Here is a 27,730-nt window from a genome sequence, read left to right as displayed (position 1 = left end):
TACCTGTTCCAGAATGGGATTGCTCCCACTGGAGACAGGAGAATTTTTTACCTGCTCCAGAATGGGGCTGCTCCCAATGCAGACAAGAGCATTTTCTCCCTGCTCCGGAATGGGATTGCTCCCACTGGAGACAGGAACGTTTTTCCCCTGCTCCATAATGGGATTGCTCCCACCGGAGACAGGAGAATTTTTCCCCTGCTCCAGAATGGGATTGCTCCTACTGGAGACAGAAGAATTTTTCCCCTGCTCCAGAATGGGATTGCTCCCACCAGAGACAGGAACATTTTTGCCCTGCTCTGGACTGGGGTTGCTCCCACTGGAGACAGTCACACTTCTCCCCGGCTCCAGCACAGGGTCTGTGCCATGGGAGACAGTTACAGTCTTCCTTTGTTCCGGCACTTGGTGTCTCCCACGGGAGACAGTTCTCCAGAAAATTCTCCAAGGTGGGTCCTTCCCATGGCTGCAGCTCTTCATTAACTGCTCTGGGTGGGTCCCTTCCACAGGATGCAGTCCTTCAGGAATAGGCTGATCCAGTGTGGGTCCACCCCAAGATCACAGGTCCTGCCAGCAATCCTTCTCCAGAATGGGCTCCTCTTTCCACGGGTCCACAGGTCCTGCCAGGAGTCTGCTCCAGAACAGGCTTCCCATGGGGTCACAGCCTCCTTCAGGCATCCACCTGCTCTGGCACGGGCTCCTCCACAGGCTGCAGGCGGATCTCTGCATCCCCGGGGTCCTCCATGGGCTGCAGGGGCACAGCTGCCTCACCGTAGGCTGCAGGGGTGTCTCAGCTCCAGTGCCTGGAGCACCTCCTGCCCCTCCTTCTGCGCTGACCTTGGAGCATGCAGGGCTGTTCCTCTCACATATTTTCACTCCTCTCCTCTTTGGCTGCAATAGCTCCTGCACAGTAACTTTTCACTTCTTAAATACGTCATCCCGGAGCGCTGCCATCGTCGCCGATGGGCTCGGCCTTGGCCATTACAATGACTTTGTACTGATTAAGAAGTTATATACTTGATTTGGATTTATGAGGGAATTTCTTTTCGTTCACTTCCTTTAAAAATCTATTAACCAGTGTTTGATTTTCTTCTGCCTTATGTTAGCACAAATCAAGTGTTGCTAAGGAGAAGTTGCTAGATATCCAAACTGATGCAAAAGTTAGTGCAGGAAGATTTAAAGCATTGATCTGGTGCAAGTGCACCCTTATGAAAAATAAAGTTTCAGTTTAAATATGCTTAAATGTTTGAATAACATTACTGAAAAGTAAATCAGGTTACTACATCTGACTGGTTACAGTGTGCTTCACTCTACTTTTATCTAAACAAACCAGGAAAATGAGGAAATGTGTGGGGCATACCTACAACTGAGCATCATATGAAAAAATTGGCCAGCCAATAGTTGTTGGAGTTCTTCCTTAGTTGAACAGAGCTTTAAAAAACGCTTTGATCTATTTATTTCCCAATCTGTTGGCAAATACAGATAAACTTTAAAATAAATTTGAAAAAAGAAGGGAAAAAGGGGAAGAAAGGCAAAAGAAAAAAGCCAAGCTGTGATTTGCAATACTTGTTGCTATTATACTTATTTACCTAAGAGTCCAGACAAGGCCAAATTTAACTGGACTGAGGGCTACATCTGCCCTAATTCAGTTTCACTGCATATTAACAAATGAACAATCAGCCAGTGCTGGAGCACTGCGCACACCAACATTCAGAAACATGATCTAAAGGAAACTTTCCAAAAGATTCAGACATTGGCTTCTCTCTGCCTTTTGCTGCCCATAACTGTCAACAGGAGCAGAGTTAGGTCAGGGAAAGACACTCCCCACGACTTTGTTCACTGTGATCAAGGGTAATTTAAACGTGTCCATTACTCATCCAGCTGAAATGAGCCTCCCAGACCAGATTTCAGCACCACACCTACGAGAGCTGTGGGATCTCAAGCCTAAATTTGGAATCAGAATAATAGCTGGGGGATTTATATATCCTTTATAAGCTTTTGATTCTCACAAGACCTTGGCTTCTTATAAAACTGTGGATTTAGTTTTACACTAGGTTCTATAAGGAGCAGGCCAACATGTATTAACATTTCACTTCACTTTTTACTTCCTATGAGAGAATTTGTATGTAGTATAGCCATAAGAATGAAAATATTTTGTGGCCACTGCCATGCAACATAAATGCTGCACAGTAAACTGAAAGTTTTGCTCAGTTGAGGGCAACTAAACATTAACTTAGAGCAAGTAAAAGCAAGAAGACATTTTTCCTGTCACATATCCTTTCACTTCCAGGACAAAACTAAGTTTCATGTCCCTACAGGAGGCCACATAGGTAGCACCAGGCAAAGCACCCAGAAAACAAAAATGCTATGGTGTAAGTGAGACAATACCAACATCTGTGTATAAAGCAGCAAGAAAAACCAACAGGCAACATTTACAAGCTCATCAGCTCTGAAAGTATTTGCTCCCTACAGACTACAACACAAACAACAAACTCCTTCCAGCTACCCATGGGGTCTCAGATAATGAATATCTGAAGCAGTAAATTGAAGTCCAGATTCTGACCCTAAATTACATCCCTCAGAACCTCACAGAGTTGGACCCATAATACTGATTTTTTTTCCTGAAAAGCACAAGCCTGTGACTTATGCTCTTTATTCAATGGGGGGAAAAATGCAAGTTATCTCATAGCCAAGAAAGCACATTTCACAAAGTCTATTAAAAAAAAATGCCACAAAAACCCAAGACCTGAAACCAGGCATCAAAACCAATACAACACACAAAAGTGTGCCAGCAGCACCTCATTTAATGCTGTGTTTTCATCTCAGCAGTTAGAAAAGTACAGTCATTGTAAGGCATATTCAGCCCAAGTATAAACAACTATGATCTCTTTCTAATGGACCAGCACTTTCTGTACAATAAAAACAAGTTTAGCTTAGCATGGGTATGAACAGTGCTGCATAACTTAATAATCACCTTTAAGAATTAAAGAGGATAAAAAGGAATCTCAAGACAAGAAACAGGCATTTAGCCTTAGAGATGAGGTTCTGCCTGAGAGCAAGAGAGGTAGAGGGAGGAAGGGAAGAGAAGGGCTTTAAAAATGAGTTTTAATCCTACAAAGTCACTTCTCCTATACCAGAACTGCAAACTCTGGAAATTAAAGCTACTGTTCTAGCTGCTTTCAGTAAGCAGAAGGTTGCTGTTGAATTCCTGCCTGTCAGTAGACAGTTCATCTCCTGCAAAATTGGTTGTGGGAAAGGACACTAAGGAATTCAGTGCTATGGCACTTCATGCTCTTCCCTTCTGCTGTGTTATTTCCTCCCCCCATGCCTCCGACAAGCACACAGCTGCCCAACACTGCCATCACTTCAGCACACCCAGACTTACTCAGGAGCTCTTCCCTCCTGGAGAGACGCAGAATGGAGGTGCAGGAATTCTCAGTCCGTGCTTTGCCATAGCCTCTGTGCTGCCTGGGTGCTGCCTGCTTCACTTGAAAAGCAGCAAATGACACACTAAGAGAGTTTGTCAAACCTCTGTCCCTTTGTGTGCTTAAGGGGAGGAAACTGCTGTTAATCTTTAACAAAACAGGAGCAAAGCCTTTCTCTGCAGACACACGTGTTGGCTTTGAAGGGACCGGTGTGTGGGAAATCTGGCAAGCCAGAAGTTTGCTTTTGGTAGCCCACAAAAATTGAGTATGTATTTTAAAGTTACAGGAAGCAACAGTTTGCAATTCATTCCTGAAGCTCTGAAGTGAGGCAATCCAGCTGCCTGATGCTAAAGAAATCATAGAAGCTGTGTCAGGGACCAAACCACACACACAGACACAGCAAGCCTGCCAGGCTCAGCCCCTATCTTGAAGCCCACATGGGTGACAGTGCTGTTTGACAGGAAAGGGAGAGGTTAAAAGTCCACATTCAAACCCTTTCAGGTCCCTGCCAACAAAGGGCCACAGGCTGCCTGCCACCTCCCCTCTGCCTGTGTTGACATAAAGTGGCTTCCCACCCCAGCACAAACCGAGGGGGCAGAGGTCTGGTGTGGGAGCACTCTCATTACTAGGTGTTTGTTAGGTTATGCGCACTGACAGCTCCTCTTCAGGCCCCAGATGCCAGGGTGAGTCAGGGTGAGTGTCCCACTGCAGAATAAAACATGTGAGTCAGCTGGAGACATCCACACTGTGACAACAGGAGGATTAACCCACACCTGAGTGTCACCAACACTGCCCATCCCAGCACTGAAGCCCCCTGCACCATCAGCCCACCTGCCTGCCTGCATTGGCTGTTGAAAGGGCCTCCTGAACTTCTAGCTAGCAGAATTTGAATCACAAAGCTTTTCTGTGCTGCTGCCACTGCAATGTGTTCTGCTTTTACAGCCAAATAGTTATGTCGTTACCTGGAAAAAGCTTGCTTTTAGGAAATTGTGATGCATGATGGGTTTATCCTAGGAATCCAAAATGAGAAATACCATTGCCATCTATTAGCTGCTGTTGTTTGCCCAAAACTGTACTTGTCCTACAGCCACAGTGTTGTGGATCGCCTATGTTGAAGTGAGCCTGTTTTACAGGCCTAACATTTTCTTTCAATAGCTAAGGAGAGAGAAGAAAACAAATTAATACTTCTCATACACTTCAGCAATTTCCTACAGCTCCCTCACAATAAAATGTTAACACATATTGGCAATAAAGCTCATCATTAATATGGTAATCATAAAATATTTCCTTTATGAAAATAGTGTTTTAACAAATAGCTTCAGGAACAACATATGGATGCTCTGGGCAAAATTTTCCTCTCTGGTTAATAACAAACAGGAATTCTCAAAAAAAAGCAGTCAGGCTCATACAGGAACTGACATTCCCATTGACTACAATAGAATTTTATAGATTGACTCAATAAATCAATTTTTTCAGTGTTATTTAGTTATTGGGAACAGCATATCTGTTACAATGGTTATATTTAGTTGTGCTTTCAGCACTGAAGCCCATCCTACCAGATGCCTGCTGCTCAACAGCTCCAGGGTTCCCTGGTGCCAAGGGAATGTGACACATTCCCTTGTGACACACTGCCAGTTCTATACACACGACCTGGCCAGAATGGAAAGAACTTCAGAGTGCATGATGGGAATTGTGACAAAACCACAATTCAAAAAAGTCTCCCAGGAACACTGGGCATTTTTGCAGGTATATATTTTAATAACATGGATGCTACCTGTGTATTTCCATTAGCCCCTGTTTTCCTGCTTGAAGAAAAATGCTTACAGCTTTTTTTGCTTTTAAAGACCATTTGCTGTCAAGTGTGAGGACTAAAGGTGATGCTCAGTGTGGAGACTGAATCAAGCACTGAGCTAATTCCCAGTTTCATCACACAATACTGCCTGGTGAATAGTGGCTAGGTTATTTACAGGATGAAGCCTGTGAGGGTGCTATGTCTGTGCACTTCTTGCTTTGTTTTCCCAGGCAAATGTTCTGGTTTTTTGTCAGGCAGGGGAGAAATATATATTATCTATCTTATTACATTCAGATTTTCCTTTCAAATTCAATGTTGAAAAACTCCGCTACATCTTCTTTTAATGTTGTGCTCTGCACAAGTGGAAAATATCTTTTTAGGATAACCAAACAGTGCAAGAAACTGATTAAGACAACACAGACCCTTTCATTTCTAAGCCACTGATTCAAATCCAGACTGATTAGGGCACAGAATGGAAATTGTTCTCCCACATTGGTGGCTTTTCAAGAGCTCAAGTATAAAGAGATGTGTCTTAGCTCCTAAATGGACAGATATTCACAGAACATGAAAAATCATTTGCAATGCTCATCACTTGCCTCTTTGATGGTCTTTTCAGTGAGACTGTCAGCAGCTCCCTGGTCCAGAAAGCAATAGAGTTTCATTCCCCAGAAAAATTGAAATATTGGCATTATAATATAAGAAGGTTGTGCACATGACTACTATGCCCTATTCCCTGAGGACTTCAGTCCCACTTCTTATGGTTGCCCAAAAAACAAATTCACATAAAACTTGTGCTCTGATTCTCTGATACTGCAGAGGTGGGAACTCCTGTGAGTGTTTTAACATGCGTCTTCCTCATTGCTTCTATTCACTACAGTTCAGTGCAGTAAAAGCACTAGAAAGATATCAGAAACATTTCCAAAATCAAGCTCTTGTAATAATTTCCTGTAAAAATATCTAAGTTTATTTCAGATCTTAGCACCCCTGAGCACCTTGTTGTAAATATAGTGATTAAATAAACAAGGATTGCAGTGTTAGTCTAAGTAGTCTTCATACTGCAACAGTTACATTAAAAATGCCTCTTTATAACCTCTCATCTAGAACTCTGTTTTTTGAAGACTTGGTAGTTTCTCTTTCTAATTTTTTTTTAGTTTCCAGTGGTTTTGGCAAATATAAACCTTAATAGAAAAATAAAAATTACCTTTTCTTAATAGAAAAGGTAATTTTAATGATAAGCTATGATTTTCTTTGTATAAAAAGCATAAGGAATTGCAAGTGAAACAAGAATTAAGTTACAATGGCAAGGAATTCACTACATTCCTGTAGCCTTTAAGTCATAATAAAGTCAACTTGATCTGAAGCTATATGAAGCAAAATCCAATCAAAATCTTAGGGTTTGTTGGAGTGTTTTCCTAGGAACCTATGCAAATGGGAGAGAGATATTGATAAAATTTCCAGCTAAGAAAAAGATATTTGTTTGACTGACAAGTGCATTCTTCCTGAATGGACTTTTAAAATTAAAGTGAAACAAAGCAGCCTGCAATAGAAATGGAATAGCAAAATTCCCCACTGTTTGAGGAAGCCCAAAGGATGTATCCAGAAGTGGATCCACCTCTCCAGTTCTCTCTTGGTCTAACTAGAAGCTGTCACCTTGTCACACAAACTGTTCCTCTCGAGTCTGTAGAGCACTGTGCTCACCAGAGTGTTTCTGCAGCCCTGCTGAGGGACTTGCAGAGGCTGCAGCAGGCTCAGCTCTGCCAGGCCGGGGTCAGTGCCCAGCAGGGCCCAACGAGGGAGGGGAACATCGCGCCCCGACCGTCGGAAATCAGCAGGACCGTCAAAGCCTGCATTCAAACCCTTCCCAGCCTCAGGGTCATCTGAACCAGCACTGTGACTCCTTCCCACTGCAAATGTTTCTGTTCCTGATGGCCTTCCCACCTCCCATGGCCCAGTTCAGAGCTAAGCTGCCAGAGTTTCGTGTCCCAAATGCACCTCCAGTCTCACAGAGTAACCCATAGCTCTTATTCCCTGCTGAACCAAATGAAACTCTGCACTGCTGGGAACTGAGCTGCTGAAAATTTGTCAGCTGCTTGTTTCAGGCTGTTTCTGCTGGTGAAGGAAAGAGTACAATATTTGCTAATAGATTTCATATCAGTTATTCAGTTTTCATCATTATTTGGCTGAAGTTTATTTGTATGGTTTTCTAAATCTCAGTGGTTTAAACAAATTTTTTAAAGCTGTGTTTCATCACAGCTGCAATAACTGAGCATATTGCTTAGTCTTAGAATTTTATTAAATCACTACTCTTCCTGTTCTCAAGCTCACTGTAAAAATATTAAAACTTAGTCCTCTTCTGAATTAACAAACATTTTCTACAGGGGATTTGTTTTTTTCCTTCTCACAAATTCGTAAAGAGCTCATAAATGTTCTCACTAGTACTTCTGAGCAGTAGGCAAATGCTTTTGGCAGGAAAATCTATCTCAGCAGTTCAGTGTGGAGTGCCTCATTGCCTTGAGCCAGGACATCTCCCTGAGGGAGAAGTCCCAGCCCAGGCAGGGGGGAGAGGCTGGGACGTGCTGAAACCGTGTGAGCTTAACTCACACCACTGGCCTCTTGCTCTAACAAAGCCCCTGATGGCTGCTCTGGCTAGAAAAACTGGGACATGTTTTAGCCCAGGCCACCCCACAACTGATGGGGCAACAGAATTTTTTATTTTAAAATAAAAAAGAAAAAGTGCCTTGGCTTCCTGCTTTAGGCATACATAACTGACTCTCCTTTTCAAGCTGCTCTCAGTCCTTCCTCCTCAGGGCCCTCAGATAAAACCTGCATGCCCAAATATGCACAAAACAGTATCCACTAACCTTCCAAACCATGCACAAATGTCAAAAGTTGTAAACAACCAGCAACCACTTCTAGACCTGCTGCCTTCCCTGTTCCTGTGTACTAAGTGTAAGCCCAGGCAGAGAGCACCTTTCACCTTTAATTAAAATGGAGCCTTTCACCTGTAATTGAAATGCAGCCATCCACAAGGGAAACCAGCAGCCTTTCTATCACTTACAGCAATACTTCCACATCCTAAGCAAGGAAAGAGTAAGAGATGAGAAAATACACTTTACCATAAATGTGCTAAGACAATGGCAACCATGCAAAAATTAGTGGGAAAATTGCCCTCATTAGAATTACAAATAAGATCAAAACCTCATTGCTTTAGAGCAACACAGAGCTGAAGATGCATCTTTTGATTTTTAAGTTATTGCATTCTTCTCAATGCTCTCCAATCTGAAAACTCAGGGTATGTAAAAAAAAAATAATAATCTCACAGTCTTTAAATTTATATTCACATGAAATACATGAATGCAATTAATTACATTTTGTTTATCTTACTGGCAATAATTTTTTTACAGTAGGGCCAGGGCTCCACTGTGGTGGATGCAGAGTTATCTCCCTCCCAAGGCTCTGTAACAAATGGTGAGGGAGTTGTTCAGTGCTCTCCTCCCCTTTCTGCCCCTGGAGTCATCCACCCTGGATGTGAACACAGCTCTTCTGCATTAGTCACAGGAAAATTCATTGTCAGTGCAGGCAGACTGGATCACATCTGCATGAATGACCTGACAATAAATTTGGGCAGTCCCTACAGTTCAACATAGAGCTGAGGAGCACTTGATAATTTGCATTTTTTTTTCTTGTATTAGGAGTAGCAGAAGGATTGAATGAATAAGAATTGTTACACATCTGATAACACAAACAAAAGACCCCACATTTGCATCCATGAAGGGATGTCTCTAAATGAGAGACACGTCCTGCACCCTCTCTGAAGACGAATCTTCTCCCTAAGCAGATGAGTTTTCCTCGAGAAATGAGATTATCTTTGAAATGAAAAATTTACTGTAGAAAGGGAAGAGAATAAAGCACTCTAAGGACAAGCCAGCAGAGCAAAAAACTGCCAGCCCTACTCAAGCCCTGACACCAGAGCACTGCTTAACTCCAGCACTGGATATATCTACACATTCTTTTATTTAAGAATTCTGGAGGTGTCAATTCCTAAGGCAAAATATTTCTAGACTTCTGCCCAGCCCATAACCACATAATCCTTTCAAGGGAAACAAAGTATTTTAGTTGGATTTAGTAATGTGGACCAAGAATTCATTTCACTTTAAAATAAATAAATACATTTGATATAAAACTGAATGAGCTTGGCTTAAGTATGACTGATTTTGGAAATGATCACACATCTCAGGGTTTTAAGGCTGAAGCACAGGCACAAACTCTTCCTTCAACTAAGATTTTTCTAGAAGTTTTCTTAGTTTCTACAACTTTTCTAAGATTGTTTCTGCCTTGAGAGAACACAGTAATAAAACACAGGACCTTGGCATGCATGTGAAACAGCTGAGCAGGGACCTGTGTACATGATGGAGAGTGGAAACCAAACCAAAACAACATTTCTAGTAACCAACCCATGGGCTTACTTTGTTAAGAAATGTAAGTCATTCTTTTAATTGATACTTACAGAATTATAAACAATCCACCTGAAACATTGCTGGGGTGTCTCTAGTTACATTAGTCCAGACTCTGTGGTGCTTCTCTATTGCCTTCACTGGAGGCAAGGTAGCTCCACTAATTAAATTTCTGTCCTATTAACTTAAATTCTGGAGAAGGAAAAAGTTCTGAGCCACAAAGCCAGTGCTAACATATCTCAGCAGCTGTGGCTAATGGAGGTGACAAACTCTCAGTGACATCATTAATGTCCTCACACGCTGCTGAGAGATAAAAACCAAAGCCTGTATTTAGCAGTTTGTGGGTACTCAGCTCAGTTCTTCCCAAGCAAGAAGAAAGATCCAACTCATGATAGCAGAGTGCAGTTTTAACTAAGTAAGAGTGTATTTGGTTCAAAGATTCAACTAAAAGTATTTAGAAAAAAGTTTTATGAGCCTTCTTTGAATAGACACTTTGTAACCTTGTGCTCATGGCAAATTGCAGATGTAATCCTTTTTTTGCACAAATCTCTGATGTCTTGCTATAACACCCCCTGACATAAGTGTCCCCAGTTTATTGTGCCAATAAATCATGATTGCTCAGCTGGAGAACATCCTCCACCAACATCCTTTGGTGAGGACACCACCTTTCCTGTGCAGCTTGGGTGGAAAGACAACAATCCACATCACAAAATCCAGACTGTGACAAAACACCTGTGATTGCAGTGGCACAGCTTTCCTTGGGCACAAAGCCTCTGAGAACAGTTTTCCTCAGACATAGTCCTTTTCCACAACGTGAATCAGGGCTATTTTCTGCCTTGGCTATCTTCCCAAATCAAACTCCGAGGCACTAAATTTGAAAGTTTGAGTGTTTTTCTCTTGCTCATCACAGCAGTCTCTCTATGTATTCTACCAAAGTCACGATGCTAGTAAAACATTTACCTGCAGCAAACTTAATTTTTGTTCATCGTAATTATTTTTCTAAAATGTTTTTGAGCTTTCCAAAGCCCTCTTCTGTTCTCCAAGTTGGGACCCATACATAAGGCACGCCCTGCACCTCATTTTACAGGCAAAGAGAAATTCTGAAGCTTACAAATACACTGGAAGAAGTCTGTATTTTGAAAATCTGATGTTATTTATGCCTCAGGCAATAAACTCTGATAAAAAAATTGAACAACGTGGTCCTCTAAAAACAAACCCTTCCTATGCTTCAGTTTCTGCAGCATTTGAGAAGGCTCAAGTGTATAAAATGACTTGAGATGCAGAGTTAAGAGATGGCATATTAGCCAGAGGCAAAGACTTTAAGAATAATTTACACAAGTTATGTAGCCACACAACTCTAAATATTTTTCATCTCTGGACTGGTCCTTGTTGCATCTAGCATCTCAAACTGAGCTGCAATTTTAAGATATAATGATATATTAATATGTAAATCTTTTGTTCCGGATTTTTTTTACTCCTTGTATCTGTTATATTACACAGCCTACAAGTTTGAAAGCTGCATTTTGCTAACTAGAGCATGACTTCATACACATAATTATTGCCCTGTTTTAATATAGTGCATTGTAGAGGCGATTTTTAAGTCAAAGGCATTTCTAGATTTACCTTTGTTTGCACTGGAGAAAACACAAGTTTTGGACAAGTATTAATAATAAATAGAGTTTCTGATAAAACCCAAATACTCCAGATAAACATTAAATAATTTGCTGAGGGAAAGCAAGTCACATTGTACGGAGAGAGAGCTACAAACGCCACCGTGCCTTTCTTCTGTTCTTCTAAGGTTTCCTCAGAGTTACACTGATCCTCATAACTGGTGAAATCAAACTCATTTGATGCAACAGGGACGTGGTTATGCACTAGCTGCAATCATGCTATGGGCTCCTTTGTCCCTTGCTGAAGGATTAAGAAGATTTCACAGAGCTGCTTCCTGCCAAAATTGCTAAGAAGTCACTTCCAGCTACACACAAGGTGCTTTCCTATCCCTCCATTCCTTGGCATTCACCTCAGTGACTCACAAGGAAGGATTAAAGTTGTACTCTGGAAGCTCACTGAAAGCCAGAGTCTCCTTTTGTAAGCATAACAACCCTTCTGCTATTTCTCCAATTTGCTTCCTGTAACTGACTCTTGTTCCAAACAACATCAGAATGTTCCCTCTGGCTTGGACCAAAAAAGCATTCCTGGTCCAAGGTTCAGTCACTGACCATGAGAGTTAGCAGGTGCCTGGAGAAGAGAATAAGAACGTGCAGCACAACTTAACCAGCTTAAGTCTGTTGACTCAGAGATTTTATTTCTGTGACTAAAAGGCTTTGGAAGATTTTTTGTTCCATGGATCTGTCTGATTGCAGCATCACATAAGAGTAAGTTTAAAGGTTTAAAAACATGCTGCTGAAAAATGCCTTCTTTTCAACTGACTCTCAGCCTGTTGTCTTCCAGTTTCATTGGATTTGCATTAGTTCTTAAATGGAAAGAGTATTTTTTTTCCTATTTATCGTCTCTATTCTATATAGAATTTCAGATACCCCTCTTCCCCTTCAATCCTTCAATTTCCTTTCTAGGATGAAGAGTCACAATAAGTCTACTCTTGTCTTGTAGTGAAAATGTTTCCTACCTTCAACCACCCTTGTCATTCTACAATTTTCTCATCCGGAGCAAAGTCAAGTTTTCTCTCCTAACACACAAAAAAAATCTCAGGTTTTAACAAGTGGTGAACACACTTCAAGTACCTTTAAAAAATGCATTAGTGTGCTTTTGTTTAAAACCCTCCACTTGCTTCAGATTCAAGAGTTCTTTTTCCCCTCCTGTGCTCACAGCAGAAAACCACAAACCCCACAACCAGATTCTGAGGTGAAACTCACAGTTATCCTCCCAAATAATGTCCTTGCTCTGTTCTCTGTCTTTCCCTCATTTCCTGAAGTGCCATTTAAACAACTCTGGTGGAAAAATGGCTCTGGTGATTCATGACAGTTAATTCCCACTGTGGTGAGGACCAAGGGAATTTTAGTTACTGCAAGAATCTTAATGCCTGCAAAGCATGCAGGTGTATGGATGTTTACTTGGAGGCACCTTCTTTCCACTGAGGATTTTTATTATTAAAATTTCAATCTGTGATCTATGGAGATCTGAATCACAGCCAAAGTAATTAGCCTTCTAGAGACTTTACTGACCTTTGCTTCTGACATATAAAGGAATCACAAAATGTTGAGCAAGCTGATGTCACCATATCCCTCAATCACACCTTGCATCTTAGAATCACAGAGTCATTGAGGTTGGAAAATACCTTTAAGACTATAAACTGAACAATCTTGAAACAATAAACCCCACCAAAACTAAGACTGACAAGAAAATGACTCTTAAAAATATATCTTAGCAACCAGGAGACTGCTACACCTGTTACACCAGTATCAGCACTAACTGAAACTACTGTCACATTATAAAGTACGTTTGCAGGTTTCCAAATGCCCTGTCAAATCCCACAATAAATAGAGACAGAGACTGTTCAGTTTAAGGGAATCTTTGAACATGTTTACAATAAGTTTTGCAAGCTTTAAACTTTTATAATGCCAGCACTTACAACATTGATTTACAGTCTGACTCAAAGGAAGAATGCTCATGGTTGGCTCAGATAACATCCTCTTGCAGGCTTTCTCAGAGACAGGTGAAGATTACATAAGGCAAAATAATGGATGGAGAAATGGTGCATGACCAGCTATTCATCTCATCCCTTGTTGAGCAAGTGCACCTAAAGATAGTCCTTAGCTTCAGGCTCTTACTTGTACTTAGAAAAATCTCTTCCTGATAAATTCTCATTGAAACAGATGATGGTGATAAGGAAAGACAGTTTATTTGACAGTTACTATCCAATAACTTAGTATCCCACAGTACTTTCCAAGCTATTCAGAATGGAAATTATTTTGAAATAAGACACTTGTCCAAAGTTTGCCAAAGTCTAGACCCAAGTTCCCAGCACCGATCTGTCTGCACTGGTGGAAGGACAATAAACAACTTGAGAGCTCCAGAGATCATTAGGGAACTGTTATTAATGTCTATATATTAATATCTCTCTAGAAATTCCTTAAGTCCCCCTGGCCCTCATTATTTTATCTTTTTACTATTTTGTAAAAAGATAGTAAAAAGATAAAATACTTCCCAGTGTTTTATCCATTGATAAAATGGAGATGGCAAACACACAAACTGGGAAGTGTACAAGGATATGGAGCCCACCTCTGCTGAGCTCTACCACGGCATAATATACCTAATAAAAAAACAGAATGAATTTTGGTTCTCTGCATCTTTCTTTGACTGCACATTTTAAAAAGTTTCGTTTTTCCCCTAACAGTGAATTACAAAGATAATCTACTTTGTAAATTATTTCCATGCTACAGAAAGGACAAATAAGCAAAGCAGCAGATGAACCCTGTACTTGACATCCAACCCTTTCCCACCCACTGCCTGACTTGCAGCAGGAGATGGTCTGACCATGGTCTGTGAAGGCAGAACAGCAGAGGAAATGTGACACAAACCAACACAAAACACCAACTGGACATTGGCAGTGCAGGAGAGCTGGCATGCAATCACATGGCTGAGGAATTCAGCCCAAAATTTCTGAGATCTATACAGCACCTTCCACACAGGTGCTTCCTTGCAATCACTCCCATCATAACCAGCCCATGAGCAGCAATTGTTCAATAAGAAATCTTCCTTCATACCTTGGGTCCTCCACTCCCTACAAAAAACTCCCCTCAGCCCAGCAAAGCTCTCTTTCTGTCAGAATAGAGGTTGCTTAGCCTGGAACAGACATCTTGTTCCAAACACAGACAAACTTTACTCAAAATCTGCAAATCCTGCAGTTCTCCACTTACCTATCCAGAGTGTCCTGAGGCACTTTACTCCCTCCAGCTCTGCTGTTGACACTGCTGTTCTTGTTGGCAGTCATGGTCATTTCTGCTTTCTAGAAATGTGGATATCTGTGAGAAGAAAAGTCAATTAAGCCTTCAGCAAGACTAAATGACAATTAACTCCTTGAACTACTATTCTGTGTAAAGGCAGAACTCCAGGTTGCTTTTCATTCTATAAAATTCAATCAGGGTAGTGATGATCCTGAAAAACAAAACCCTCAACTGCTGCTATTGCACATCCACAGCCAAGTTTATCACAGCCCAGTGCTATAAATGGAAATAACTTATGAGAAGTAGGTGTGTGCTTCAGGTGCTGGCCTGTCTGATGAACAGAGCTTGATATCAAGTTCACAAAAGATCACAGGTTTGGTGTGGTTCTTCCATCCACCAGAGTATGTGGAAATCCCAGCAACAGCACTGTGTGATACTTGCAAATACCGTAGCTGTGACTGGAAATTTGACCACACCACAGATATCCCAAGGAGTAAAAAAAAGCTTTCTCACTTTTAAAGTGCAACTCTATTATGGAAACATTTTCTAACAGTGAAATTTATTCAATGATGAAATTTTGAATATAATTTTCAAATCTGATTGTGATATAAAAATATCACAAGCTGTTTTCTCTATTGGCCTCAAGATTCTTTAAGTAAAGCTGTCTTAGGATACTTATAAAACCTCAGGTAATATAAAGAATCTTTATCAATTCCTAGCTGGTTTTTAACTATTTGGTAATCCCAAAAGCAGTGAACTTATTTTCAGCCCTGTGTATAAAGTTGTGTGCCCAAAAGATGGGTCTCACTTCTGTGACATTGCTGCACACTGGCAAAGAAACAGCCCAGTACCATGATTTATTTTACCTTCATTCTGCTCTCTTAACAGCAATGTCATGCTGTGACTGAAGGGAGACCATGATGATATGAGTAAAGGCCAGGATGTCACCCAAGGGATGCAAAAGCAGGAATCCCTAATTTAATTGGGATATCATTAGCCCCTCCATTGACTATATCCCAGTGTAAAGCACAGCTCTTAGTGGCCATTTCTTCTGTCATTGTAATCCCCTGAGAAATATTTTGCAAAATGAGGGAGGATTGTATTTTTGTGTCATGATAAGATTCCTAAAATGCCAGCAGAGTCCCTTGAGAAAGAAAGGGAACAGTGTTTACTCCACCTGATGCTACAGGAGTCATTTTTGAAGGATTCTGTGGCTCTGCTGGCACCAGTCTGGGTGGTTTCTAAGATGCTGCTTAGTTTATAAACTATCTACCATGGTTTACAGCACTGCCACCCAGGGTCTGACCAGAACTACCAATTTTTATAACCATTAACAGCACAGCTAATGCAAAAATAAGGAGTGTTATGAAACTTCTTGTTTACTCAAACCCACAGGAAGTCCAGCGCTTGAGAAGCCACTGTAATGTGATGCTGCAAAACAAGCTGGGGGCTAACAACACACAAAAATCCCTGTACTAACAGAGCTATCACAGTCAAAGGACATTCTCTAAACCACTTAATTCCAAGCAGTTCTGCCACAAACACAGTCAGAAAATCTGCAGACTGCAGCTCAGCAAATCCTGCTGAGCACAGACTCCAGGTCTACTTGTCCTTCTCTGCTGCCTTGTATCCATTTTCCCAGATTAAGCAGAGATATTTTTTTCCCCCTGGTTGGTAACATTTTTTCTACACTGAAGCTCCCTAAATTCCTCCAGTGTCTCATTGTTATTGTTAGCGTTACATTATCAAGATTACAGGACTGTTACAGAACTGCCTGTTCCGACTGGAAAAGGGATTGCTTGGGACAAAAAAGGCAGCCTGCTAATGCTGGCCAAGCTTTCTAGGACTGTACATTCCACAGAGAGTAAGCAGTTTTTTTAATGTTTTCCACACACCAGTTCAATGCTTTTACTGTGTTAAATCTAAATCACTTATTAACACTTAATGTGAGAAAAATAAGAAACACAAAGTAAGGAGAACAATAGCTGTTAGCATGCATGCGTAACATTAATTTTCCAAGATTTGCTTTTTTGTTCAACATAAAAATAAACTGAAGATACCCTCAAAAAGATGGGAGACTGATTTTACACATTAAAAAAATACAGTGTGCTTTTGTGCTGCTGGTTTTGAGAGTCCACTTTTCCCAAACCCAAAAAACAGAAAGGGGGAAGGGAGAAGAGTATGTCAAAGCTTGGTAAAAATCATCATCCTCAACATTCAAAAGGAGTGATTATTTAAATGTTACATTTCAAAGCCTCCTTAAATGTCAAGTAGAACAAAGTGGTTTGCTTTCAACTGATGATAAATTGACTTCCTAAAGACAATTTCTCATGATATGTCAAATTTACTGATTTGTAAGTGTGCTCATTCCCATGCAGCTGAGACTATGATATATATGGTGATATCAACTGACTTTTCTATTTTCCTTTAAAGCTTATTTTGGATGAATATTTTAATGCAGGTGATGCTGGTATCATCCCAGCATATGTAGAAAAAATGCAAACAATACGAACGTGGCAGAAAAGTGTTCAGTCATTTACAGAGGCGCCTGTAAGGAAAGACTTATATCATCCCAAAAACCTCACCCCCCCATCCACCACTGCATCCCAAAAATAAAGGGAAAAAAATAAAACAGAGACAAAGAAACAACAGAGAAAACCTAAACTAGGGAGAGAAAACCTAAATTAAATGTTACGGTCATATAGAAAGTTATTTTATAGCCTTCAAATGAGTCTGACAGCCTGCAAGTTTATTGAACCTTTGTAGGGTCAGGATCACATCCCTTGGGCTTGGGTGAGAGCATTCCACATTACACTATTTGCAAATTATTTTTCACAAAGCAATGAAAACCAAAATCTCTTAAGTATTGTGACATACTGTTAAAAACAAATCCAAAAATAATCATGTCACACAAATTCTGCATTGCCTCATAAACCATCTAACAAACCTGGTCTAAAAATGCAGAATTCTGTTTTATTTGTAAATATAAAAAATTCCTCTGAAACCCTTACTTAGCCATAATTTGTGCTTTGCTCCAGACCTAATTTCACTAGGATAGCTCTCAAATTGGCAATTTAATGAGCCTAAATGGTAGAATCATTATATCAATTTTGCCGGAAGCCTCCACAAACCATTTATCAGGATCAAAAACTAAAGATGACAGGCAAATATGAGAAATTAGGTGATGGCAACATGGGATCTGCTGCTCGTGCCAGGCAAGGTTCAGCATCCTGACTAAAAAGGGCTGCTGCAAAGTGGATGTTTCCTAAGAGATCTTTATCATTGCAAGAAGATACAATGACAGAATATTCCTTATGGACCATCTTCCCCCCTGTTTATGGTACACTTACACTTTTTAAATTAAACTGTAGCTTGGAGATTTTAATGGGGCACTGAAAGCCATCACACTTTGGGTTAATGAACAGTACAGCACCACTGAATGTCTAATTCCATTAACAGGTGTTAGCAGGGGAGGGGTAAACCCTCAGCTCCTCCCCTCTGCAGTTTAAAATTATTCCTAATTTCCTAAAGCATCCCAACACTTTGGAAGCACCCACTCTCAATCCCACTACTGAAAAAGTGGAAGTTTTTTTTTTCACTAAAAGCTGTGAATGGAAGTGGGTTGGGGAGTGAGGCTTGGAGCAAGCACCTGGAAAGTCAAGGCAACACAGAATGCCTAAATTGCTTTATAGCTTCAAGAAAACCTCCTCCTTTCTAATACAGAGTGTCCATCAGTTAGCACATTCCAAGAACTGATTCCTTCCTCTCCTTCTGTGGAAGGTGAATATCATTGAACCCAGAAGAAGAGTTTACATGTGGTGTCCGATGACTTGAGAAGGGAGCCTCTGAATGTAGGTTCCCAAGCCCTCTCCTGGCATTATCATTATGCCTTGTAATCTACTTGTAGTCTGATTGAGTTTTTCATGCAGATGACCTTCTCCTTGAAATTCCACTAATCTAGAATCTGGAAAATATGGGAAAATACTAGTCCTTTGGTCAGCCCCACAGGGCAGAGACCTGGAGGCGTAACAGGAAGTCATAACAAGGAAGAACCACAGGCTGCTAAAACAAACTCATGTTTTTGAAAAACTACAATAAATACAGACTTTCATAAATATATTTATAATAATTGATGTGTCTACTTATTTTTCTCTTAGGAGTAGCTGCAACAGAATGGCTTTAGCCATTAATAAGTTAGCTTAACACATTAATTTGCTTTTCTCAGTGCTTTGAGGGAGCTTGCCCACATGTCAAGAGGTGTAGAACAGCTGAACTTTTGTTTAGGAGTTACAGCCTGCTTTGTGGCAATTTGCCTACTCCCTTTCCAGTAAAACAGATAATTGTGTCCTTCCCGAACCACGTCAGTTCTGATGAACTGGAAAGCCCAATAAAATGTTCAAAGATTCCTGCCTTGAGAGGGCACCTGCAGAGACTCCTGAGAACATGGTTACCAGGCTCCATCAGGAATACCTGTCCTCTGGAGTGGGATTAACTCCACTTCTCATCCAAAATTTCTCTCCCTATAATCCACAGCCTGTTTTCAACCAAGTCAGTGACCAGTCTCTCTGCTAAGCTTACACAGCTAGGTGGCAACTTTAATTCTAGCAAAAACTTCCTACTATAACCAGCAGGAGTGGTGAACTTGGCTGCCATTGACCCTTGCAATGGCCAAACCACCCTCTCAGCAGTTCAGTCCCCACTAAACTGAGCTGGTGCTACTGGGAAACTGATGTTACAGCACCTACTGGAGGGGAAAGAAGTTAACTCCCCCAGGCACTCTGACTAAAGCAAAAACAGCTCCCCATGCACCGTTCACCCTCCTTTCCTGTTTTTCTGCTGCCTAAAATGCTTTTCCCTTTTCTGATGTTCTTGTTCTTTCCTATTTTGTGCCTTTATTCTGTCTTCCTCACCCTACTTTATCTTCTTATTACTTCATTTATTTTCTCCCCCTCCTTAATTGAAGGTGGGCAATATCTGGTGGAGAGAACAGACCTCACTTGAAATACACTCAGTCCAAATTTAATGCTTGAACTAGGTGAGAACTTAGGGCTAAGCTCCTCCATTACCCTTAGCAATCCTAGGGCTATCACAGCTTTCAAACTGGAAGGAAAACAACATGAAAATCAAGGAAGAAGACATTTAGAGAAGGAGGCATGAATGGAAAATGTGTCTGTTATTGAATCAGAAATTAGTCTTTCCCTGTGTAGGCTAAAGAAAAGGTTTGGGTTTGAAAAAGTACATTAACTATTTCAAGCTTAAATATCTTCATTTGAGATACCAGGGTAGAAAAGGTCTACATAGAAACTATGCCAAACACATATCACAATTCTTTGGTATTATTCTTCTTTTATTCTTTCCCTTCATCCTCAAGATTTTTGCATAAAAACAACCCCATTTAAGTCTCAGGAGCTCACCTGTTCCTGCTGCTTACTCCTCAGTGAAGTCATAATGCTCTAATAGTGACATCAATACCATTTGCACAATAATGAATTGCTTCTTGTGACACAAAAACCAAATTATAAATTTGCTAAGGAATGAGAGTAGCTTTGAGGAACAAAGATTCTTTTTCATTAATATCTCTTGTGTCACAAAGGATACAATAAATGAGAAAATAGAGAGAGATGAGAAAATGTCCTTTGGTATTTCCCACAGGGTGTGGTCAGTCTCTAAAAACATCCCAATGCAATTCACAGAGTGAACAAAGACAGTTGAGCTGACATCCATGACTGAGCCCTCCTCACACCAAGGCTGACTGACAAAGTCTGCCAGACAGCTGAGAAACATCCTGGCTTTGCAACTGCTGTAGGTTTTGATTTGTTAGAGTATCACCTGAGGCAAAACACGGGTCACAGCCATCCTACAGAGCAAGCTGCTGTGCCCAGAGTTGTCAGCACACCTCCCTTCCTGTCAGACACATGTGGCTCCCTCTCAGAGCCCTGATAGAGTAAGAATTGTAAAATTGTTAGCAGATATAGGCCTTGCAAAGTATTTTAATGACACATGATGGGAGGAAGGGCAATCATCTTTGGATATCTTAGTAAGGTCAAGAGGTGACCTGTGGTGATACCATGAATGTCCTTGTGGTTAGATCACTGTGTGTTAGTGACTGTTCTGAGCCAGTGTCTCCCAGAAGCAGGTCCTGTCCATGATACCCAAGCTGGAAGTGCTATTCTTCCAGAGAAGAAACTATTCATTTGCATGGACTGTCTCAATATGATGATATAAAAGCACCCTGGGAGGATGAGGTATGGGCTGGAGACCTCATGGATGTAAGTGGAAAACACTGGCCAAAGTTGTCTTGGCTTGTACAAAGCTATGAGAACAACATTGGGTCTGTCTCTTTAGCTCTTGGCAGTTATCCAGGGAATCTGTAGAAAGGCATACAAAAGATTTTAATTCCCCTAGAGAAGATCTTAATTCTCCTGTATCCAAAGTACATCCAGAAGTGAACCTGGACACAGGCATTAGCAGCAACAAATGGGATGGCAACTAAGTCCATTGTTTGTATTAGGGATTTGTGCAGGAACCTTTCAGGAAGGTATCTGTTTACATTTAGAAATTATGTTCTTGCACTTAAAGAAACATCTGCAGGATGCAGAAGCTCCGAGCTGTGTTGGAGCTCTGACATGGATTTCAGCCAGTCCTAGGAAACCTGTTTAGAGGTAAGATGTGCAAATTCAGTGCCAGAGATTAAAGCCCACCACCCACATTCTGGTATCTGGCTCAATGGCCCATTTTCTCAAAGGTACTCCTATTTTTTCTGCTACCTCAGGAATCTATCCAAATCTCCAAATATCACTGCTGTACCAGAGATGGAGGCTTAAAACTGGCCTGATTTGAGGCAATGAGCAGCTCTCTCATGTACAGTGGCTTTCTGATTCAGGTTCCCTTCATGTCTATGAACACCTTGGCTACCACCTCCCCCTCCTTCACACTCTATATGTCCCAAGCCAAAAGAAGCAAACCCAAGTCCCCTGTGCTCCTAGGATGATAAACTGCAATGAGGTGTGAGCAGCCTGACTGAAAGGTGTCTCCATGCCCTGCCTAAGTTCCCACCTCAGACAACTAAGTAAAGAATTATCAGAGAGAAACATGGAGCCAGAAAAATGAGTGAATTCCAACCTCCCTCCTAGCTGCTGAAACAGAGGATGTATGCAAAAGAAGCAGCAGAGAGGGAGGTCCAGACAAACATCAGAAGAGTTGAAGACTGGTAGAGCAAAGGTGAGGTGAAGGATAGCTAACATACTATGAGAAAAACATAAATGGGAAACAAGAAAGTGAACGGATTTTTTAGAAATATGAAAGGGCAATAAGAAACCCCAGGTGGGAAGAGAAATACACCTCCTTCTTCCCCTCCACACTGGGAACACACTCAGTGTCCCCCAGAGAAAGCAGCCCAACTTTACTCATGCTCCAGGATATTTTCATTCCATGGCTAAAATCTTCCTCATGGAATAAACTTGGCATTTTTCTGAAGATACTTCAAGAAAGATGAATCTGCAATACTGACATGAGACTTCACTAAAAGAGACAGAAATTGCTGCAGTCCTGCAAAGCAGGTGCAAGTCCATAAGAGTGAGAAGTGCTTGGGGTATGCATAGTTGCTCATTCAATACACAAACTCAAATCTAAATTCACGTTTTTGAATCCCTGATTCATGGGTAGAAGCCTCACCCCGCCCTCACAAACAGCCCTGCAGTGATTGCAGGAGAGTTGCAACTCCCAGGTTCCTGCAGTTTCTTTACAAAATTGGTTCTAAGGGAGACTGGAGGAAAAAGAAATCACTGAGAGAATATTTGCAGAATGTCAATATAGCAGAATGACAGTAACAAACTATGCACAGCAAACTACTTATTCTCTTTGTTAATGAAAATTATAGTAGCTATAGCAACAAAAATGGGGCATGGAGGAAAAAAGTCCAAGACACTTCAATATCTCCAAAGAACACAGCTTTCTAATACAGAAAAAACAAGATTTATGGCACCAGCAGCTCCTACAAGACAGGGCTGTAGTAGTGCACCATGGTTTCAGTTAAAGGCACCAATCATTAACCAGTACAGCTGGGCTCAGCAGTTGACAGGCAACACCATCTCTTCCAGTGAGCCACAATTCCTTCAGGCACTGAACTAGCTTCTCTTGCTGTAGGACAGGCCCTGCAGCCCCATTTCTGGTGGATTTACCTCGTATTGCCTGTCAAGCCCTGTGACAGGGTGACTAATGTCACTGCTCAACAGAGACATCTCCTGTGCCCAAGCCTTTGTGCCTGCATCCCTTCACCAGCCATCACACCCTGATATCCCTGTGGGTGCTGCCCACAGCACGGCCCTGCAAACTCAGCAGGCATCTCAGGGAGAAAAGCACTTCAGTTCCCTGCTGCCTGGGTGTATTTTCCTCCTCAAACACACACACTTGCAAGCTCAGAGAGGGGAGGAATGTCTGGCACTTCTGCGGTGACCATCTGGCAGAAGCACTGCTCCATTTTCTGGCAACTTGACCAGAGTCTTAGAACAATTATTTCAGTTCCTGATTCAAGCACTGGAGACAGAAGATCAAGTTACATTTCTCTCCAGCCATCAACACTAATTCAGTTTTCACTAAGTCAGCCTTGCTGGAATTTCACTCTTCCACACTAAAACCAAAAAGAAAAAAAAGGAAAGTGTGCATCTACACTGAAAAGCCAGTAGAAGAAACATAAGGAATTTCAAGAGTTGCCCTTCACAAAAGTAAAAAAATGACAGTAAGATCCAAGAGAGAAGGAACTGTTTCTTCCCAGAAAGGACATTTTTATAAGATAAAATGATGAAAAACTGGATGCATTGAAAATTACATGATATCATGGTCCTCAGTGATATCCCCTGGCTTTATAGCAACCATATAAATAAGCTTTCTTCCCTTACTATCACAAGCTGATTGTGAGTTGAAGAGAGCTCCTTCCCACCTATGGCTCAGGCACAGGTATCCACAGCCATCAGCAGAGGCGCTTTTCCCAAGGAAAGGGTTCAGCTCCCACAGCACTGACCTTTGCCATCGGCATGAAACGAAAGTTTCAACAAACTACCACAAGCAAAAGTGTTATAAATCACCTTTCATCAGGCCTCCAACCACTAGCCAGAGAAACAACTGGAAACACTTAAACCTGCTTTAACATTCCTTGAAGGAGGAGGCAGGGAAACACCTCCCCATCCATCCACTGGAGCTGATTGCAGCCACCAAACCACTCTGGACAGTGGCTCCTGCCAGTGGAGTTTCTGTTGAGGATTTCTGCAGCAGCAGCCCTTCCCAGCAGAGATAGAAAACCCAGCAGCAGCCACAGAAACTCTAGCTCTGTTCCCATACACTCTACATCCAGAGTGGCAGGAGGGAACCACAGGGGTTTAGGAGGAAGCAAACAGAAACAAATCCACAAATAAACTGTGAATGTATCACATATCTTTTAAACCTTCACATGCTGGGAGATGGTATTTGATGATTTGAAAGAGCTTCTTTTCTTTCCTTTTATGAAAATGATTTACATGCAGCTGTGTACATGACATGTTGGAGCCTTCTCAAGAGACCAGCCGCTGTTGCAAAGAACTCACACTTCTATGATAGGAATTTCACAAATGAAGGCACTAACTATCTTCCCAGATGCAGGCTTGAATAGACCCACTGTGCTGGAGAGTTCTGCTCAGGGAACAATCTTTCTTCACAGCCCACAGAGCAGGAGTAAACCTGACACAGAGGAGCATTACAGCCTGAGCTGCTTTATTCTCAGATTGGAGAGAGAGAGAGACCCACAGGGGCTGTCAGACAAGCACTGCCCTCATCACACAGGCCTGTGAAGAATGCTCCCAAGCTTCCCAAATCCCACTTCTCTGCTTGCAATCCAAGTCTGAACATCTGTAATGCCAGAGAGGGCACGGGAGAGCACAGCCTCAGAAACGTGTCAGGTAGAAAATGTGATCCCACACCCTTGCAGTCAGCTGGATGTGTCCAGGAATAACAAGTAGCCAGTGTGTGCAGGAATAGGGTCCCATTTCTTGTTTGCAGGTTGGCTGCAGAGCCATAATGTGCTACCACTTATGTTTAACAATATTGAAACATGTAACCTTAACTTGAAATATTTGTCTGAAATCATTAATTTTATCCAGACAGCATTTGAAATGTTGCTCCAGCACCAGCATTCCTGCTCAAAGTTTTAACACTGGTGCTCCTACTTTAGCTCAGTTCAAAACTGTGAGCAAAATATAATTTAATAGCAATTTGATTTTGCAATGATCTCATTGAAAAGGCATATGCAGCATTGCCCTTGCAGCACAAAAACAGCCACAAGATAAGCCTAAGGGACACAGATTAACACTCTGATCAGATAAAATTTCAGCCCCTTCTCCCTTGCAGGCAATGTTTTGGCCTTTTGCCAAGCAGAAAGCATTCCACACACAGTAGGGTAAGTTTGGTATATCACCCATATGGAAATATCTTCTTCTCAACAAGGTCAGAGTATAAAATCTATTATCTGAACACACATGCTCTCTTACTTGGAACATGAGTGAGCCCACAGCAGAGTTTGACTCAAACTTTCCCCGTCTCATGGGAGTCCATATTTGAGCAAGCTTTAGAGTGGCACTGGCACTAAAGCTGGAATTCATCTTTCTTTTCCTTATTCCTATGGTTTTAAGTTGAATGCAGCAGAAGCCCAATTTGGATCTGCTCCCTAAATAAAAATACTTTTATTGTTTCTTTTGAAGTGTGGTTACTGTAGACAATAACTCTGCATCAACCAGACCTCCAGAATTGGACCTGTCTACTCACAACAAAAATGTCAAAGCAGATTTTGCTATGATCAACCATAGAACAGCCTGAAGTTGTGTCAGGGGAAGTTTAGGCTTGATATTAGGAAAAGGTTCTTCACTCAAGAGATCTTTTGGCACTGGAACAGCTCCCCAGGGCAGTGGTCACAGCAGCAAGCCTGACAGAGCTCAAGAAGCATTTGGGCAATGCCCTCAAGCACCTGGTGTGACTTTTGCGGTGTCCTGCGCAGGGCCAGGAGCTGGACTCCATGCTCCTCATGGGACCCTTCCAACTCAGCTTATTCTCTGATAACATACAGTTCATTTAGTGAAAGGGAACACTACAATTCTATTCTGCTTTCATAGAATTTATGCTTATGCAGTTCTCACTTTAGTTTCAGACACTCCTTTGCTACTGTTCATAGAGTATACCAGAAAGGAAATTACAGCTCAGACTTCTCTTCTGTTTCCGACTCCTGTCACTGTTCCTCCTTCAGTTCAGGTGCATGCACACTTATCTTCCCACTACCAGGGAACAGAATTTAAAAGTGTGCATCTAGAAATAGACATTGTTACAGATAGATGTACTGCGCAATCTGATATAAAACTTCACAAATAAAACTTCTTCTCCAGTAAGTAAATTGAGCAGAATAAAGTAAACACAGGGTATATAAACAACACTTTCCTACTAAAAATTCCATCATCACAAAAGAAATAATTCTTTTAAGGTAAAATAAAAAAACTATTACACAGAAACTCTGCAGTATCAGCTTCCTGTGAATGTATTTTCACTTGTGTTTGATTAATGAACAAATCAAAACATTCAAGAGAGATACCAAACAGCTTTGTCTGGCATGAAGCCTGCATTGCCAGATTCCCTGTGGTTTCCAGTTGGTACCACGAACTTGGCCACAGTTCGTTCAAAACTTAGTCCTAGTGTTTCAAAAGGTAGATAAATACCTATGGACATTTTTGTGGTCCCAGGAAGGTGATTTGTATTATAGAGGCAAATAAAATTGTACCTGTGCACAGTGGACAAAAGCTGACAGCAGATTCCACCCTGCTACAACAAAAAATGCCTTTTACAACTCCAAAAGGTAAAGATTTATAAGATTATGAATCCAGTTCAAATACCTTTTGTGACTAGCTACTGATCTGACCATTTAGGGATGAGATGTTCTAACTGATAATTTGTGTTGAAATTTGTAGGTGTTATAAATCCACCAGGATTCACAGGTTGCTACAAAGCATAAATTCCTGAAGCTTCCTGATGGAAAAACTGCCTCTCACTTCTAGTGTGTGCCTATTACTTAATATCCAAACTCCTACCTCATTTTCCCCAGACAAATATTCTCCTATTTAACCTAAAGAAGAATACATGGTGGGACATCCATGTGTAACAAGTTTTCTTCATCCTATGTTTTAGATGCAAAAGTCATGTTAAGAAGCTTTTTTCTGATCCTAGGGAATATAAAGGTGTGAAAAACATGAAATTCACTGTGGCTGATTCTTCACAGTAGCTGTATTCTAGGTGAGGTGCTAAAGAAAACACATGTGAGAAAATGGTTTGAAGTTTGAGGGCTTTTTTTAAAACTGCAGTTTAATTTTATGGCAGCTTCAAGGTATTATCTCTGCTCTTTCAGACAATTGCATTCTCTCAACTCTTTGACCAGATTTTTCATCAAAAAGCCAATGAGGTTGGAGTCTCTGTGTGCATGTGATAAATTCGCCTCATGCTGTAGCAAAACATCAAGCAACTACTCCATTCAGTTCTCACAGAAGGGAGTTTTGGCCCTTCCAGTTTTAATGGGAAAGCTGGAGCCACAACACAAAACATGAGAGCTCTTTGGAAATGCAACCACACCCCACTCATTTTCTGCTCTGTGCCCCATGTCCCCACCCACAGATACACAACAGAGGAATACCAGCTGTTGAAACTTTGCAGATGGCAAATCCAATATTGCGCCATTTTAGACTTTCTCCTCAAAGGATCATTCCAGATGCCTTCTTTTATAGGGTCAGGATTTCTTTTCTTGGGAGAATGGATAGTTGGGCATGGAAAATATCTGTGGGCATGAACAATGGGGAAATGGCATTTATAAACTAAAATAAAGCCTTTCCAATTTGTGGAAACAGCTGGAGGGAGGAAAGAATCATATGAATAACATATTTGAAACTCAACAGGCTGCTGACAGTGAGTCCTTTCAGATCCCACTCTGGCCATACTCTTACATGACAGTACCACATTTAAATCTGTGACTAAAGGTGAGTCAATGCACAGTGATGTACCCAGCATTTTGTTTCACTGCACTGAGTTTAATCAATCCATCCTTCCCCTACACAATCTGTGGGGAAGGAAGAGTTGTTTCTTCTGCATCTTGTGTATTTCATG

The 27,730-nt window shown here is 41.3% G+C and overlaps 1 protein-coding gene across 2 annotated transcripts in view; it reads right to left on the bottom strand.

The window, feature by feature from the left end:
• Window positions 1–27,730, bottom strand: part of DENND2B (DENN domain containing 2B) — a 153,255-nt gene that overhangs the window by 73,166 nt on the left and 52,359 nt on the right. For both annotated transcript variants that reach the window (XM_054275759.1, XM_054275760.1), the window contains one exon: window positions 14,543–14,647. In XM_054275759.1, coding sequence (XP_054131734.1) covers window positions 14,543–14,622 — 80 coding nt within the window. In that variant the 5' untranslated portion in view covers window positions 14,623–14,647. The remainder of the gene's footprint in view (window positions 1–14,542; window positions 14,648–27,730) is intronic.

This window comes from Melozone crissalis, unplaced genomic scaffold (assembly GCF_028551555.1).
Source record: "Melozone crissalis strain CALT ecotype California unplaced genomic scaffold, PUWL_Pcris_2 ptg000018l_1, whole genome shotgun sequence".
Lineage (NCBI taxonomy): Eukaryota > Metazoa > Chordata > Aves > Passeriformes > Passerellidae > Melozone > Melozone crissalis.
The sequence above is the reverse complement of the archived record's forward strand: the minus strand, read 5'-3'. Positions and strand labels throughout refer to the sequence as shown.